This window comes from Pipistrellus hanaki, assembly GCF_964339955.1.
Source record: "Pipistrellus hanaki genome assembly, chromosome: 13".
Classification (NCBI taxonomy): domain Eukaryota; kingdom Metazoa; phylum Chordata; class Mammalia; order Chiroptera; family Vespertilionidae; genus Pipistrellus; species Pipistrellus hanaki.
Genome location: NC_140515.1, coordinates 45,616,405 through 45,635,853, shown reverse-complemented (window position 1 = coordinate 45,635,853; position 19,449 = coordinate 45,616,405). Strand labels below are relative to the sequence as shown.

The 19,449-nt window shown below is 33.8% G+C and overlaps 1 protein-coding gene across 14 annotated transcripts in view; it reads left to right on the top strand.

Annotated features, from left to right (window-relative positions):
* Positions 1 to 19,449, top strand: part of SLC4A7 (solute carrier family 4 member 7) — an 83,575-nt gene that overhangs the window by 48,685 nt on the left and 15,441 nt on the right. For all 14 annotated transcript variants that reach the window (XM_084902448.1, XM_084902444.1, XM_084902446.1 and 11 more), the window contains 9 exons: positions 678 to 793; positions 2,713 to 2,870; positions 5,062 to 5,149; positions 7,095 to 7,241; positions 10,587 to 10,693; positions 13,092 to 13,266; positions 16,768 to 16,901; positions 18,082 to 18,327; positions 18,722 to 18,827. In XM_084902448.1, the coding sequence (XP_084758574.1) occupies positions 678 to 793; positions 2,713 to 2,870; positions 5,062 to 5,149; positions 7,095 to 7,241; positions 10,587 to 10,693; positions 13,092 to 13,266; positions 16,768 to 16,901; positions 18,082 to 18,327; positions 18,722 to 18,827 (1,277 nt within the window). The remainder of the gene's footprint in view (positions 1 to 677; positions 794 to 2,712; positions 2,871 to 5,061; positions 5,150 to 7,094; positions 7,242 to 10,586; positions 10,694 to 13,091; positions 13,267 to 16,767; positions 16,902 to 18,081; positions 18,328 to 18,721; positions 18,828 to 19,449) is intronic.

Here is a 19,449-nt window from a genome sequence, read left to right as displayed (position 1 = left end):
CTCTCCCTCTCCCTTCCACTCTCTCTAAAAATATAAATGGCAAAAAATTTTCTCGGTTGAGGATTAACAAAAAAGGAACAAAAAAACCCCAAAAACAAACACACACACACACACACACACACACACACACACACACACACTTTCCTCTTTGTATTTATATTATAAAAAACATTGCTATTATATTGAGGAAACTGTTATGATTGTGGAACATTGTGGTACATTTAACCTAGCTCTTAAGTTTTCCCACACTTAGGATTTATCAGAAAACTTATATTGTTATTAATGCAAGCATGTGAAGTTAGTTAGGCATCATTAACCTCTGCAGTTCACATTTATGTTAGCTATATTGAAAGTGTAATCTCTAAACATTTGTAGTAGTAATCAGACTCATGTCTTCCCTCTTCTGTGGTTCCACACCTACTCACTTTTTCTTTTTGCAAAGGTCACCATTTTTGTAATAGTATTATTAAAAATGTTAAAATATATAGCTTTAGTATTGCTTAAAATGTTATTTTGGTCTTGCTGGTTTGGTACTAACACTTGGCACTTTTTTTTTTTTTTTTTTTTTTTTTTTTACCTTGCACATTTGCTTTTAATAAACCATCACTTTCAGGAGATGAGCAGAATCAGTGATTTTTCTTCTTACTAATTTGGAATTTATTTATTCTCAAATACAGGTATTTTGGCCTCTCCACAGTCTGCACCTGGAAACTTGGACACTAGTAAAAGTGCAGAGATGAAAGGTAATGGAGGTGGAGGAAGCAGAGAAAATAGTACTGTTGACTTCAGCAAGGTAATTATGTCATTCACTGTACGTTTTCCTAATCATTCTTACTAAGAAAATCACTAGCAGTGATCTTTTATTAACATTGATTATAATAATTTTTTAATAGACTGGTGATTACAAACCTGCCTGTGATGCTTGTGATAGGTTAATTTAAGGTCCGAAATTGTAAGAAAGGTAATTGTCTAGGAGCACTTGACTATCACTATATCTTACTAGTTTTAGAAATTCTGACTAAAGAATATATGAATGATACGTACCTACCCATAGATACCATGAAACTTTAGTACCTTTTAAATTCTAATTATTTGTTCTGGAGATACCACCACTAGGAAGGTTAATTCTGGGAATGATGTTACAGCAATGGTAGTGAAGTCAGCCTTTTTCTGGCTGTAATGTGATTCCAAAATTACTGTCTTATGGCATCAGCATTTTCTGATGAAATTAGGCATGTTCAAGGCTGCAGATGGTGTCAGTACTTTTTGGAATGTCACTGGGAAGCATATTGGCGCTTCCCCATGGGTAGGTAAAGGCATGGATTTAAAAACAGAAAATGTATTTTTTTTTTTTTTAAAAGGAGCAAAAACTACAAGTTCCAGTTACAATAGAATGTAAAGAGTACTTTATGAGTACTGCTTCCACATAATTCATTCTAAAGGCCATTTTAATATAATGCTGTTACTTTAATTTGCTAGAGGACTTTCAATGCTTTAATATTTTTGTATCTAATGTCAGACATTCAATTAAACATGATTATTCCAAGTGAGATTTGTTCAGTCTTTCATGATGCAAAGCATAGATCACATTTTGTAGAGAAGGAGTTTAGATGATGATCTGTGCTATGCAACTTTGCTGCATTTTGTGCCCTACAGTCATAGGAAGCCTTGCATATGGGACACTGACTACCAACAGGCTGTTGTGCTCACTCGGTTATATTTTTATTGATGCTCCTCTTATTTCAGATGAGTGAAAAGTGTTCAGGAACTAAATTTCAAGTTATTATGAAAAGAGTCCATGAGTGTAGTTTACATTATAGATCTCCTCTAGACATGGCAGCTGCCATTTATTTTTGTTCCTCTGTCACAGTTTTGCTTTTTTTTTTTTTAATTGGCCTATTCTTGTGTGCTCCTCCTTGTCTCCTGTTGGGCAGGAGTCTGCCTCCTGGCACTGTAGTTGTGGCACACTGGGTGTGGGACTCAAGAGGCCCGCTGTAAGTGCTGCTTTTTTGTTAATGGATAGCCCTGTAAGTGGTTGTTTAGTGACTTGTGTGAAACTGTGTATAAACGATGAAGCTCCTGTGCTTTGATATCCTGTTTGTGACCTTTCCTTGGTAATTATACACAGGCATCCAAATTTGATTATACGGCACTACCTTGTATTTATATCAGTAATGGCTATTTTCATTTTGAGTAAAAAATAAAAGTGGAAACTTCCCCCTATTTAATGAAAATACTGGGGAATGCTCAGAGTTCTTTAAAATAAGAAGGACTTATATAAAAAAGACAAAGGGACTAACTCATTTCTAAGATGAAGTTATAGATTATCATGAAGTGAATATTCTTTAGCACTGTGTATAATTTCATGAGCTATTGCTAGTTTGTGAACTATACTTTTGTCTTTAAATAATTTTTAATGAATAGTGCTGTGTTCATTGAAAATTTTTTTCTCGTTTCTATGTTTGGTAATTTAGATCTCTGAAATAGTAAAAATTACGACAGTTGAAGCAATTGGGAATATTTTTTCCTAGATGTATTTGGCTTGCTTTTTTTGTATTTGTCTATTCCATCCTTTGTGAGAATTTTGACATTTATACCTTCTTTAGATCACCAGTTTAGTCTTACAGGCATCTTTTCTTTACTGTTTTCCTCTAAATAGTCTTATAAATACCATGTAAATTTTATTTTAAATGATTATTTATTTGTCTATAGGTTGATATGAATTTCATGAGGAAAATTCCTTCGGGAGCTGAGGCATCCAATGTCCTGGTGGGAGAAGTAGACTTTTTGGAAAGACCGATAATCGCGTTTGTGAGACTGGCTCCTGCCGTTCTCCTCTCAGGGCTGACTGAAGTCCCTGTTCCAACCAGGTAAAGAGTTGGCTCAAATGAACACGCTCTCAGCATGTCCAGAATCTAAGTATTTTCCTACTGCAGGAACAGGTTCCATTATGTATGTAGTAAAAGGTCATTTTAATTATTGATGTTGCCATTGTGCCAAAGGCTTTGACTACTAGGGGATAAAAGTATGATCTTTCTTTTTATTTTTGAATAATTTTTTTTTTTTTTAATTGACTTTAGAAAGAGGAAGGAGCCAAAGCCGGTTTGGCTCAGTGGTAGAGCGTCGGTCTGTGGACTGAAAGATCCCAGGTTCGATTCCAGTCAAGGGCATGTACATTGGTTGCGGGCACATCCCTGCTAGGGGGTGTGTAAGAGGCAACTGGTCGATGTTTCTCTCTCATCGACGTTTCTAGCTCTCTATTTCTCTCCCTTCCTCTCTGAAAAAATCAATGAAATATATATTAAAAAAATAAAAATAAAAAAAGAAAGAGGAAGGAAAGGAGTATGAGAGAGGGTGTGAGGGAGAGAAACATTCATCTGTTGCCAGGACTGGGGACCGAACCCAAAACCTGGGTTTGTATCCTGTCCAGGAATGGAACCCACAACCTTTCTGGGATGACAGTTCAACCAACTGAGCCACACCAACCAAGGCCAATCTCTCTTTCTGAAACTAAAGAAAACAAAGAGGCCGGGGGGGAAGAGTATATCTATAATACTTTTTAAAAATATATATATATTTTATTGATTTTTTACAGAGAGGAAGGGAAGGGGGATAAAGAGTTAGAAACATTGATGAGAGAGAGAAACGTTGATCAGCTGCCTCCTACACACCCCCCCACTGGGGATGTGCCCGCAAACAAGGTACATGCCCTTGACTGGAATCAAACCTGGAACCCTTCAGTCCTCAGGCTGATGTTCTATCCACTGAGCCAAACCAGCGAGGGCATATCTATAATACTTTTCCACAATAAAGATTAAAGTATTGCAGCATGAAAAAATATTGCATTGATACTTTTATAAGAATTTTGGCATCTCAGGAGTTTTGGTTTAAAAAATGGTTCATTTTAAATATATGATCTGTGCAGGTACTGGAGTCAGAAAAAATGGAGTTGAATCCTTGCACTTCCACTTTTGTGGGAGGGTCAGACCTGACTTAAATTTTCTAAGCTTCATTTGTAAAATGAGGATAATAATAACTTATAGTTGATTAAATTGATAATGCCCATGAATTGATAAAGAGCTTTGTTCTGATCTGACCAAAACCTTCTGTTCAAAATACATTATGAGTAAAAATGAAAATAGGGGTAATATCCTTAAGAATAATTATCAAGTTGTTCTATAAAGAGTGATTAGTTCCTTAGCTATTGACTGTATAAACTTAATTCAAAATGAGAATAATTTAAAAATTATTATGATTTTTATAATAGTAAATCTGAGGAATTAATTGCAACTTGATTGAAATGTACCTGCCAATTTTCAATATGCTTTACTGAGCTGCATTAATGGTGTAGTATTAAAATAGATGAGAAAAATAATTCTATAGATTCATATTAACATTCTCAAAATAGGAAGATGAGTACTTCTAGTTTGGATAAGTATAAATATTAAATTTTACTGTCGTTAATAAAGGACAAAATTATATAGGAAGTTAGTTACTTTTTATTTAGTCACTATAAATAAATTAAAACATCAAGTAATAGTTGATTTGTTGATAAATTTGGAGCAGTAGGTAAAAATTCTTTTTCCGAATTAGACCCTTATTTATTACTATACTAATATTAGTCTTAATCCAGATTATATTTTGAGGATTTGTGTTTTTTTGTGTACACTCTTTAATTATTGTACTAGGCAAACCTTTTAAGTACTTCAATGGAATTGGTATTCACTTATTTACTGTCAAACAGACCAGAGAAAATTGTTTACTCAGATTCAAAACTATATAGAAGATGGGAATTTTTAATGTAAAGCACTCCATTCCTGAATTACTGTCTTACCCTAAGGAAGATGGAAAGTGATAACTTAGTAGGAAGCTAATTGTGAATGCCTTTCTTAGTTCTATGATTTGCTTTAGTCTGAGTAGAGTTGCCAACTTTTTTCAGTGATTGGGGTGGGAAGATGATAAGTGTTTTTGTGTTGATACTCTATGACTTTTTTTTTTTTATGATTGCTGAGATTTATGTGTGTATGTTGTTTAAATGTCTATATTTTAATGTTTCCTTAGGTTTTTGTTTTTGTTACTGGGTCCAGCAGGCAAGGCACCACAGTACCATGAAATTGGAAGATCAATAGCCACTCTCATGACGGATGAGGTAATTAGATACCCTTTGAAGTGGACAGTGATTATGAAGCATATACTATATAAAGTCCCTTTTGAAGTGGAATTTTAAATTCGTTTGGACATCAATAATGAAGCATATAATGTTTATTAAATTATAGTTCTCTTTTATAGTGATGCTTAAAAATTGACCTTGCTGTATGTAATATTTTATCTCATATTCACTCTTTTTGTTAATTGAATTTATTGGGGTGATAATGATTGATAAAATTATATAGGTTTCAGGAATCTCTCATATTCACTCTCTTCAACTATTTTGCCTTTGTTACGGTCTTCGGGACGATTCTGTCAGGATCAGTGGTTATTTCTTAGTGTTTTCTTTATTTTCTCCCCCACATTTGAAATTATTGATCACCTTCTAGAAATTATCTTCATCCTGGATTTTAGGATATAATTTCTTTTGGGTTTCCTCGGGGCTTTGTCTTTTTCTCTTTCTTCCTTTTTTCTCTCTAGTTTTTTTCTTCCATTTGTGAACTTCACCTTTGACCATGACCTGTATTGGTCAGGACTTCTCTCTCTTTTGGAGAGGCTCCAGCCATCTCTGCTGTGTAGCCCTAAGGCAGTGGTTCTCAGTGGTTGCAACCAACAGGTTGAGAACCGCTGCTGTAGAGGCTAAGACTATCGGAAAACACAGACATTTACATTACGATTTATAACAGTAGCAAAATTACAGTTTTGAAGTAGCAATGAAAATAATTTTATGGTTGGGAGTCACCACAACATGAGGAGCTGTATTAAAGGGTCATGGCATTAGAAAGGTTGAGAACCACTGCCCTAAGGTGTCTGAAAACCCAAATATCTGACCTTCTTTGTCTGTCCTGTCTCAAACAATTGGTCACCAGATTCTGTTGATTTTACCTCCTTAATATGTTTTGTATCTAATCTGCCACCTCCATTGCCACTTCTCTGGTTTACACTCTACCTTCTTCTCTTCGGTGATTAAAGTGGACTTTCTGAATCTTAGGATAGTCTCCTCTGCATTACCAATTACATGCAGATTTCAATCTGACATTATCTTGATCCAGATATGTCAGTGCCATCTTGTTATGTACTTAGGTTTAAACCTAAAATCGTTGCCATTGTCTGAATAGGGTCTGTCTGATCTGGCTTCTGCATACTTCTTGAAACTCATATCCTCCCCCATTTTGCCCTGGCCACATTAGTTTCCCTTTTGTTCTTCAGATGTGTTATGTTCTTTTATGCCTCTGGTCCTTTACAATGGTTATTCCCTTGGCCTGATTTCTCTTCTACCATCTCTTCTCTCTGCATGGGTTTGTCCCTCATTTCATTCACATTTCTCCTACAGTTACCTCCTGTAAGACTTTCCTTCACCTGTTTTATTTTTATCGCAGCATCCATTTTTACCTGTAATTATGTATTTATGTTATACACCTCTTTCACTATTTTTCTTTCTAGGGCTCTTGAGTACAGGCACCTTGCCTTATCTGTGTCCATTGCACTCTCCAAGTGTTTAGAATTGTGCCTGGCAAATAGTAGGCACCCAAATAAATATAAGCAATCAAATAAATTATGTATTTAAGTAAAGTAGTTTGTACATCCATGATTATTGGTTTAGGATAAGTGACATTTAATATCTTAGAAGTGGAAAGACATGCTGCAGTATTGTTTTATTCAGTAATGAATTGCTGAGTATTTGCCATGTAAAAATTACTCTTTTTAAAAATTATTTTGCCTTAACACATCACTATTTTATTTTGTTTTATTGTTACTGGTAATTCATCTAATAATACTAATAATAGGTTATTTTTTTATAGCTATTACCCAGGGTGGAATAAGAGGTTAGGTAATTATCTTTATTGTATACTTATTCATGTTATCTGAAGTGGGTTTACTTTGTGTAGAACTTTTCTTTCAACTTTAAAATTCTCTTACTCAGTGTTTTTTCCCCCCTCCTTTAGATTTTTCATGATGTAGCTTATAAAGCAAAAGACAGAAATGACCTCTTATCTGGAATTGATGAATTTTTAGATCAAGTAACTGTCCTACCTCCAGGAGAGTGGGATCCTTCTATACGCATAGAGCCACCAAAAAGTGTTCCTTCTCAGGTAAGAGTCCACACAATATTTGAGGTACATTTACAACATTAAAAAATATACTTTATACATTTAAAAGAAATTTTTTTTTATTAGCTTCAGAGAGGAAGGGAGAGGGAGAGAGAGATAGAAACATCAATGATGAGAGAGAATCATCAGCTGCCTCCTGCACCCCAGGCAGGTGCTCTTGACCGGAATTGAACTTGGGATCCTTCAGTTCGCACGCCGACACTCTATCCACTGAGCCAAACCAGCCAGGGCTACTTTATACATTCAAAAAAAATCAAAACTATATACAACACTCAGAGAAGTTATATCCCAATATGTCCCCTTGATGTTCTTATCTCTGTACCACCTTCTGTGGGCCACCATTTGTTACTAGGTTTTTGTTTATCCTTCTAGTTTTTATTCAGTACAAAGAAATATGAACCTACAGTTTTATTTTATCCTCTTTCTACCAAAAGTTAATGTACTGTGTACTCTTTGGCACCTTGCGTCTTTTTATATAACAACATATTTTGGTTATCTGATCACTAGAAATATTCCTGGTTCCTTTCTTACTGTTTTGTTGTATCCTGTTTATTGGATATATCAGAGTTTATCCTATCCCTAGGCTTACGGTGTTTTCAGTCTTTTGCTACAAACCACAACATGGTAGTGATATGCCATATTAGTCTTGGGCAGATTGAGCTGTGGGATAAATTTTCAGAAATAGGATTGCTGACTCTCATGGAAGTTATAATTTTAATAGTTAATTAGCAGAATCTCTTATCAGTGAACTATTTGGGACCCCCACAGTGAGGTATAAAAGTACCTATGCCCCTGCAGCCTCACCAACACAGTATGTTGTCATACTTTTGGAAATTTGTTAGTCTGAGAGAAATCTTTATCTTCCTCTATTGGGTATTTTAATGTGATTTTACTTTGCCGTTTTATAATTAGTGAGGTTGAATATATCTGAATATATTTTGTCCATTGCCTTCCACCACTTGTTAACATTTGAATTGTTCATTGATTGATCCTTTAGAATTAATCATGGTATATTATGTGGAGTATGCACCCAACTTTATCTTTTTTTCTAAATTGCAGGCTGGTTGTCCCAATTTAATAAAAAGTTGATATGTATTTTTTTTTAAATTACTCCCATTTGATTGGTGATGCTGTCTTTTTCATTTACTAAATTTCCATTTGCATTCAGGTCTTGGTGTATCTATTCATGAATCAATTCCACACTTACATTTTTGAAGCTTTTTGGGATATATCAATATTAGGAAGATCTACATTCATTCTTGACTCTTCTTACTCTTGCTTTTCTGAATTTCTTTGGCTATATTTGGTTTATTTTTTAATGTAAGTTTTAAAATCAGTTTCCTATTTATAGAAAAAAACGATTTAAAAGAAATGATGATAGTGGTTAAACTTGTAAATGAACTAAGGGAAATTGACATCTTTATAACACTGACTCTGTTCAAGAACATGGTATACCTTTCCTTAGTTGTTTTCCTATTTCAGGTCAGTTTTTGTGTCATTAAGGAATGTTTTAAAGTTCTTATCTACACTTTTCAAGCTTCTTGCTGTGTGTATTCATTAATATTTTATCGTTATTGTTTATATTTCAAATGAAGTCTTGTAAATGTTTATATTGCAAATGAAGTCTTATAAAACAAGTATAATACAAAAACATAATACAAAATACAAAAACATAATACAAAAACCTAAAGATTGCACAAAAATCTATGGACCTCTACTTAAAGAGAAGCAAACAACTTAAATAAAGTACTAGACAAAGACTGCCAGCACATTAGAGTCTAGGTTGGGTTTATTTCAACAATGCAAAAGTTGGAATTCATATTAAAAAATTATTAATATGATTTACCATAATTGATAAAGTTCATATGATTGTCTCCAGAGATGCTAAAAATTCAACATCCATTTATATTAAAATTTTCCATGAAATAGAAATTAGGGTACTTTCTGAACATGATAAAAATGTTTATTTTTAGTCCCAATATCAGTAACTTATTGAAAGAAACACTGGAGACACTGACTACAGTTAGAAACTAATTAAGAAATGCCCTTATCAAGTCAACTACAACTAACACTATTAGAGATTTTAGTCAATACAATTAGACAGCAGAAAACATACCAGAGGTATACAATTTTTAAATGGAGAGAATAAAATACTACAGATGATATGACTGAAAATCTACATACAATAAAAGAATTAAGAAAAATGGTAGCATATACAGCAATATAAGAAATATACACTAATATAGCCTTGATATACATAAAAGTAGCAAACAGACAATGTAATTTCTGCATTTTAGTTGTTTTATTCCTTTCAGGAAATATTTTATTTTCTTCTTTTTTATTTATTTATTTTTTTGGTTTTAACATTTCCTGAGCTAAATGCTTAATTCATTTTTCTTAATAAAATTATGTTTGTTTTTCAGAAATTCTGTGACTTTGTTTTTTTCCTTGAGCTAAGGTGTAATTTAGATTTTGTATTTTCAAATGGTAATTTTATGGTTATAGATAAATCTTTATACTCTATACTTATTGAACATATAAACCAGGTAGTTTTAAATCATCTAGATAGAATCTTTGAACCAGGACATCTCTTGGGATGACCTCACCTACCTCACCTTTTTCTCCCTCTCTCTCCCCCCTGCTCCTTCTACCGCCCTCTCTCTTCCTCCTCTTCCTTCTCCTCCTTTTTCTCTATTTCTTTCTTGTTCTTTTAGGCCCAAGTAACCAATTAAAAACTCACTCCTTTCTTTTCAAGTGAGTGGGACAAGATCCTTTATCATGAGAAGAGCACTCTTGAATTTGTAATAAAATGTAATGGGATATTGATTTTTATGCTTTTAATAACCCTTGTGCTATCTATATCTTAAGGAAAGTATTTTAATAAAAGAAAACTAGCATTTAACACTTTTCTTACTGTTAAGTACATTTTTAGTAGTTAACATAAGCAGTATTTTAAAAATTCTGGTTGGAGCAATGCCTTTATTGGCTATATTCCTGTTGCTGAAATGGTGTGTATGAATGTGTTTTATAGTATAATTGATATTAGAGTATAAAATGGAGCAAGCTGAGCTTGAACTTAGAAATATTAATGGACAAATATTGGTTTCTGTTTTAAGTAGAGCTTATTTAAAGTAGAAGTTCATGTTAGGAAGCATCTTTTTTCTAGGAGCACAATACACACACACACACACACACACACACACACACACACATCCAGTAAGAGATCCCATGCTCCCTCTGAATTGAAGATGCCATCTCAGCCTTCTTTAAAAAAAAAATTCTGAAAGTTTTTTTTTTTTTTTTTTTTTTTTTGTCTGTGAAATGCAGGAAAAGAGAAAGATTCCTGTATTTCCCAATGGATCTGCCCCCAGCTCGGGTGAGACTCATAAAGAGGCTGCTGATCATGCTGGGCCTGAGCTACAGAGGACTGGACGGTGGGTACAAATACTGATATAATATGGGTATCTTTTGAGACTAGGGTTTGAATTGATGAAAAAGACATAAAAAGTCTTTTTCTTTGCAAATAGTTGAATCTAAACTTATCTGGTATATATATATATAATGCTAGTTTTCTTTTATTAAAATACTTTCCTTAAGATATAGATAGCACAAGGGTTATTAAAAGCATAAAAATCAAGTTAAGTTTATATTCAACTATTTGCAAAGAAAAAGACTTTTTATGTCTTTTTCATCAATTCAAATATATATATGTAATGCCTTATTGTATAGGTATGTGATGTTGAGGGAAATTAATATATATTTAAAGATAATTTTACTAGTATATACTTGGGTTCTGTATACCAAGCTTTAATTTATAATGAAAATATGCACCATGTTAAAAATGTTGCACAGTTACATAGTAAGTTAACTTACATTCATTTACAAAAAGGTTTTTATATAAAATGTGAAGTTCTATTATAATTCTCCTTATGAAATTAGAGAATTACGGGAACAGAAAGGAATCATAACCAATGTTTTTTTGTGTGTGTGCATAGTTTTAAAACTTTTAAAAGGGCATTATATCATGTGGTAATGTAAAATTAGACAAGTATAATTTATGTTATTGATCTCTGGAAACCTAGTTAGAAAAATTGTTGAAGTTGTTCATTTTTGGAATAAAAAATATATTGCCAGGTGTAAACATTGCCTTAAAATATTTTGTAGAAGTAGAGAAATGTTATTTTACTTTTTATGTAGAAAAGCATGGGATATTGATACCTTTTGTCCACTGGTGGTCTCTGTAGAAGTAAATATTGAATCTTGAATATTTGTTTAGAAAGCTGGATATCTGATACAGATACACTATTAGGGACAGTAATGACATGCCTAAATAATACTACATAGGAAAAAAAACACACAAATGGTATACTAAATATAAACTTTAGAGAAGCTTAAACTCATAATGAATCCATTGACTAATGTATTAGTCTCTGTGAATATAATAGGGAATAAGATTGTCCCTATGTATGCAAGAGGTTCTGGTCTGATACTAGCTATTGCTATGATTTCCTCAAACTTCAAATTGAGATAGGATTGACACATATGTAATACCTTATTCAATAAAGGAAAAAAGTTGAGATAGGATTAGTCACTGAGAAGTGCTAAGGTCCCCATTGATCTCATGGTCAGTGATCTGAAATCCTTATATAAGCTGTTAAATAATTAATTATTGATTTGATGGTATTATTTTATTTTTAGATTATCATTGGCACCTTTGTTGCAAGTTAATTCCCCTTGCTGTCAGATTATCTATAGGGTAACTTCTTCCACTTGTCAATGTGTGTTTAGGATCCATTTCACTATTAACTTTAAAAAAATTTTAGAAGGGAAAAGCTTGAAACATCCAAAGCATTTGAAATCATAAGATTAATTTAATTTCTTTGGAGTGTTTTCTACAGTAGGGATTTAAATGATTATATATATTTTGAGTCACAAAATGTTTTTGAATTATCGATTTGTCACAAGTATTTATTGAGTATTTACTATGTCCCAGGCAGTGTTCTAGATACGAGATGATGACACTGAATAAGAAAAAGTCTGCCCCTCACAGAGCTTATATTTCAGTGGAATGCTTTCAAGTTAGCTGTATCCAAGTTTGATTTTAAAAAAAACCCACCCCACACATTGAAATGACACACACAGATTTGATGTGCAAATATAGATTTTTATATTTATTAAAGCTTTTTAGTACTATGTGCATTAGTTTGACTACAAATGCCATTGACTACAAAAGTAAATTGTATACACTGAAGTACTTTTTAGGCATTTTTCCTGGACCAGAAATATTTATACTATTAAAGGGCTAATTTAAAAAGTAATTGAAATTATTTTACTTACAACTGAGTGGCTCTAAGTACAGCATACTCTATTTATATTTTGGGGGTTTATAATTTACATTATAATTGCCTTCCTGGTATTTCTGATCTTGCCTTTAAGATTTATAGTGTGAATAATAATTATTAGAATTACTTTTGCATATTTTCATGAATGGGTTGTTAGGTTTTATTTACTTTTATTGTACGTTTACTTGCCCATTTGTGTCTGAAATTACATTTACTCATATAAAATCATTTGCCTGCAGTCTTTTCAGTATGTAGTCCATGAAATACAGATGTTTATGTCGCTTAACCTAATGAGATCGACCTTTCCTCTGCCAGTGGGTTAGATTAAATGATGTATCTTTTGTAATTTATACCATGATTTCAAATAGGATATTAATTTTTGTTGACAAAACACTAGACACCAGCAGTTTTTATGTAGCCCATAGTTTTAGTTTGCAATAGCTAGAATCCTCTAGTGTACAGTTTGACGAGTTTCATCTCACCTATTTAGGCTTTTTGGTGGTTTGATACTTGACATCAAAAGGAAAGCACCTTTTTTCTTGAGTGACTTCAAGGATGCATTAAGTCTGCAGTGCCTGGCCTCGATTCTTTTCCTATACTGTGCCTGTATGTCTCCTGTAATCACTTTTGGAGGGCTGCTTGGAGAAGCTACAGAAGGCAGAATAGTGAGTACAAAGATTGGTAGCGGCCAGGCTCTTAGCTCTTCAGAGGCAAGTGTCTGTGTGCATTTGTCTCACCATTCCTACTTTTATCCGAAGAGTCTACCCACAGCATGATTAACCTGTCCCAAAGCAGACTTCCCCCAAAGGTAATTGCTGTGGAAAACATGGGGAAGCCATGTGAACAGGAGAAGATGCACAGTTGAGGTAAAAAATAAAAATAAAATTTAAAGAAGAAGAAGAAGAAGAAAAGTTTATCCTGGCTTGCTGGTGGATGAATTGTTTTATAAACTTGAGTAAAAGGCTTGTATTGTCTGTCTGGGGGAGAAGGGTCTGGTGGTGGGGAGTCCACTTGAACTGAGTCCGGGTGGGCTGTGGGTGGAGGATTTTACCACTGCAGCTACATCACATCCTGTAAGGTCATCATAGGGTTAGGTATAGCCCTATGAGCAATATTAACTCATCAGCCCGGACCAGACTGCTTGGAAGAAGAGAACATAACTGTGGACAAATGATGGATTTTTGATGTGGTACTTGCTTTAATTTTGCTATTAACTAAATTTGTGTGAAAGTAGGTAAAGCTTGTCATTGGAAAGTATACCTGAAACCTGCATCTGTAATTTGACATGATTGTTTTTATGGTCTTTTTTTTTTTTTTTTTTAATTTTGATAAATATTATATTAGGAGCTATGGGAGGCATAACTGAATAGTGCTTTGTAAAATCTTGAAGACAAGTTTTTGTTTATATATATTTTAATGGCTTTTAAATGAGATGATTTGTAATTCTTAAGTGCACTTTATTATGTTTACTCTTGGGGAGAATATTTATTTATTTATTTTATTTTTTACAAATGAAAGGTTAAGAAATAGCCAAAGCTAAGTAGTGATATTATTTAATTAAAATATTTCATGAGCTGAACAGGAGATAAACCTGACACTTCCTGAAATTTCCTTTCAGCTCAGTTTATTTTCAATTACTTAAGATAATATTCCCTTACTCTGTAATCACTGCATTAAAGGTATATAATTTTTGTAAGTTGCTTCATGTGCTGACATGAGTTGCACATGTAACTCTGCTGTTCCCCATGGAATTGTGTCTCATCTGTTCCCTTATGGAAATGCTGCTTTGCCTCTGGACTGTGACTGTTACTCTCTGCCCATCTAATCCTGCTCATCTCATCCTGCCATCTAATGCTATGGGTGTGATAGTGCTTTAGGCACCGGAGGAATATAGATGAGTGTAACGCCAGCATGTGTCTTCTGTCCTCCAGGACACTAACCTAAGGGGAAAAAGACTAGGTAGTATCATGTAGTTACCTTGTCCTGGATCCTGGGCCACGCAGGAGTCAGATCGAGGAAGAGCCGTGGGAGTTGGAAGTAATGGAAATGGAGAGCTCAGAGTGAGTTATGGAGGAAGGTGGTTTGAAAATGTGTTTGTTTTCAGATGCTTTACGGGAACTTCAAGTTTAAAAGGAGACGGAAAGAGGAGGAGTTCCAGAGTTTGTGGTGGTCAGGAAGGAATGAGTAGATTGGGAGTGGTTCAGACAAGTGGGGCTTGAAACTGAGAATAGCTGGAGGTAATTTACAGCTGAGGAATGGAGGAGGGATGCGAACAGGAGGAAAATGGCCCAACATAACAGATACAGGGGCAGTCAGAGCTCAGGATGAAGTATTTTTGCAAAAACCGAAACAGGTTTTTGAGGAGGACAGACTAGCAGGGAGTGTTTCGTGTCATGCAGTGGGGAGGTCTGTGAGGAAGAGAAGGGAAGGTCTATGGGTGGGTAAAAGGGAAACTTCTGAATGTGGGGTGAGGACGGCAGGTAGCAGGGCTGTGACTACTTTAGGGTAAGACCTGGTTCAGTTTGGGCATGAGCATAGAAATAGTTTTAAGAATAGATCTGGGTAAAGGACCTAGTAAATGTGGCAATAAGGGGTTGGGAGTGGTAAAAGGAAGGCCTTCATGTGGCCACTCTGCTTTTTCAATATCACGTTGGGAGGGGCACTGTAATCTTGTGCGTCTCTGTCCCTATTAGCATTGCTTTATTTGCCATCTCTTTGCTTTTCTTCTCAATTTTTACTCTATTTCTAGATATCATTTAGTACAATACATAAATATGCATATTCTATTTTAACTAAGAATTTTATAATGGCTTAGCGGTATCTTCTAGGACAAACTCCATCTAGGGCAAGAAAAATTCATTTTATACAATTAACAACTAGATGCCTAATATGAACACTTTTAAATTTTGCCAAAAATCAAGTTTGTTTTTCTACTAAGAGTTAAGTAATACTTGTACCGCATATTATTATTTTATGATTTTAATTTTGGAAAGTGCTGTTTATTGCTGGCAATGAGAATTGCTACCATTTGTTGAGTACATTCTGTAAGGCTAAATGCTAGACCTGTGAAGTGTTTCCCAAAGTTCTCCTGGCTAAAATCACCCCCATTCAAAAATGAGAGAAGTTGGGCTCAGCAAGTTTTAGGTGTGCCCATAGCTTAACACCTAGTAGGAACCAGTCTTAACGCTTTAAGTCTGGTTCTCAAGCCCTGCTCTTGGCCTGATGTCATGCTGTCTCCAGTCCCTGGGGGGTTGTTTCTCATAAGCTGCTTCTCCTTGTCTTACCGATGATGGGCTTTTCCTTTCTTGATAGTGCACTCCAGTCCATCTTGATCCTTTTCCTTCTGATCCCTTCCCTTTTTCTAGTGGCCTAGCCTAACCCCCTTACTACTTAATAACGTAAAGGTAGAATGTAATGTTGGTGGTGGTCTAAAATTGGCTCCTTAGTTTTGATTTAAAATTTCTCTTGAGTCTTTTCATTTTATTTTCTGTTACCAAACTTTAATAATAATATAATAAAATACTTTCTCATTTATGATTGCTATCAGTTTTATAAAGAGGTTTTCCCATCTATTTTATTTAGGTTAAGCATTTCATTTTTGATATCTGTTGTTTAAGTCTATCATATTAGATTACTTTATTTAAAATGTGTGAAAATTGATCTTTAGAAATCAATGGGAGAACAATAATATCACATGTTAATTTCTTATCTGTTCGAAGGAGTCTTTTTTTCTAACAGGATATTAAGTATATAAATATGTTTTCTTTTTTAAAATGAACTATTTCAGATATACAAAAATATTCAAAATAATATATATATATCTTTGTACTCATCACAGGCTTAAGAATAAAACATCTGTAGATAGAATTGAGCATTCTGTCTTCCATTTATTCCTCCCTTCTTGACTCTCACAGTTTTGAATTAAGGCTGATCGCAAATGTTCACTTTTATTATGCAAAAACAAAGCAATTTTCCCTTTGTATTTAAAGTGTATTTTTCATATTCTGTATTTAAAATACAAATTTGAAATTCCAAGTTGTGTTTGCTTTATATTTTTATTTGATTCATATTTTTTAATTTTCTAGATGTCTTATTATATGTATTACCGTATATTAGAGATATATTTATGATGTGTTGCTTTTATTCGTTTTTTTTTTCTCCCTTAGAGTGCAATAGAGTCTCTTTTTGGAGCATCATTAACTGGGATTGCCTATTCGTTGTTTGCTGGGCAACCTCTAACAATATTGGGGAGTACAGGTCCAGTTTTAGTGTTTGAAAAAATTTTATTTAAATTCTGCAGGTACGTAATAGTTATCTATTTGTCACATGTGTTTGAGTATGTGTATAATTGCATATTATATTTATATTTTTTAACTTTAGGTTTAAGTACATTATATATTTAATATAGCTGAAAAAGAAGATCTGATCAATATGTATATTTTTAATATTTTTTTGTTACTATGTGGTTAACCCTGCTCTGGCCTCTGTCATCATCTCTATCCCAATCACCTTGAGTAGAAAAATCACTGGATTTGAGTACTGATAAACAAATCACTTAAAGGCAACAAAAATTCTTTGTGTTAGAAAATTTCAACTCAGTTAAGAATGTGTTAGTTTGAATTGTTTATTAGGTGGTATATTGGACTTTTAGGAAGAAATTTAGGGAGGTGGATCTTGAGGGTTTAAGCTGACTTTATCCTTGGTCTGTTCCACAGAGGGAATTGGCACAGTTGAGGGAGATGCCCAGTTCCACTGGCAGGACTGACAGTGTGGGAACCAGTGCAGGGTACTGTGTCTGGTAGTCTTGGAATTCGATATTGCAGGTCCTGTTCCTTTTGTGAGATAAATGCAACTGAATATTTTAGCCTGGAGCAACCTGATGCTACTAAATATTTGATCCTCTAGCTCCTCTTAATTCTGTTTCTTTATTCACTGAACAAACTGATTCTGATCCTGATCTGGCACACGATATAGACTAATAGAGGATGCAGTTACCTATAGTAGTTTCTCAATTAAATTGAATTAAAAATTGAAGTCACTTTTTCTGGAGATGTTGGTGGTAGAGGAAATGGTGGTGGTGATGGGGGGGGGTAGCAATGTGATCGCCATGTTGACACTAGAGCATTGGGTCTTCTGAGAGAGTCACTTTTCGTTCTACAGACAGCTTGTCTGTCGTTGATTCCTTATAACTGACTTCTGAAGTGAGGTCTTTGTTTTTTTGAAATGTTTATTGCCTAGCAGATTTTCACTGTAAATCTTTTATGTAAGTAAAATATGACCATTAAGTATGTTAATAAGAAGCTAGTCTTCCTTTGAAGCAGAAAAAAACACACAGCTTCCTTTAGTCATTATTTTGTTGTTCTATGATTTATGACTCTTAGGTTGTTTTACTGTTCTTATTGCTTGTGATGACAATTTTAAGTATAAATTCTGTTCCATTAGTTTGTGTTGATCGTGTTCACATTTTTCTTTTTAAACAGAGATTACCAGCTTTCCTATTTGTCTTTAAGAACCAGTATTGGTCTGTGGACTTCTTTCTTGTGCATTGTTTTGGTTGCCACAGATGCAAGCAGCCTCGTGTGTTATATAACTCGGTTTACAGAGGAGGCTTTTGCAGCTCTCATTTGCATCATATTTATCTACGAGGCTTTGGAGAAGCTCTTTCATTTAGGAGAAATATATGAATTTAATATGCACAACAATTTAGATGAACTGACCAGCTACTCGTAAGTGTCTCTGATTCCCTCTAATATTAAAATGTATTTTTTTGCAGAGATGTCTGAGTCTAAGAATGGACTTTTTTTGCGATGTGATGCTCACTGTATTGAACTGATTTTTAAAGAAATTAGTACCCTTTCCCAAAGAAATATGTCTAACTAGTTTCATCAAGTAACATCTCACTGTTATTTGTACTTTATGTGAATAAAGTTATGCTTTATTTATGTAAGCTAAACCTCATTCCATTCTATTGTTCCTGATGTGTTTTCGTTTTCCTCTTATTCATGCTTTGCAACATGGAAAAGTTAGGAAGTCAAAAGCTATACTTTGTGGGATCAATTTAATAAAATGTAAACATGAAATACAGGATGCTAAAAATTTTACCCTATTCTAATTTCTCAGATGTGTATGTATTGAACCTCCTAACCCTAGCAACGAAACTCTGAAGGTGTGGACGGAAAATAATATAACAGCACATGATATTTCCTGGGGGAATCTCACTGTTTCTGTGAGTATATTATAAACTAAAGGATTTTGCAACTATTAATCTATTGATAGTTCTTTAGCTTTTTCTGAGTAGACATACATTTTCTTCTAGATTGATGTATATAGTGTTTTCAAAACATAGTGTTAGGTTGACCAAGGAGGAGTTACCACATTCTTATATATCATACCCTGGAAAAGTATAGGCTGAAACAAATGAAGTTGGTATAGGAAAAAAAAAGACAGAATATATTTGACTTCCAAGTTATAATTATTAAAAATATGTTAATATACTTTTTTTTTTTTCTAATTCCACTTACATTCATAAATTCAAAGGAAGTATAACTAGGTCTGTGGTTACACATAGAGTTGACAGTTATAACAGCTCATACCCACTTGTCCTGCCTTCTGTTTTTTTTTGGTTCATCTGTTTTATTAACAACTTAGTTAGAAGACCACAAATATTCTGCTAATGTCCTGAATGTCAAACCGTAACATCTCTGAACTCAGAATGTGTCTTAACAATTGATGGTGTGTTAAAGTTGAATTGGAAGTGTTTTTTTCCTTTCTGAATGATACATAAAATTGATGGTGTGTCTTACAATCAGTAGCATCTTAGATTCTGTGAAATTCATTAATACTTTATT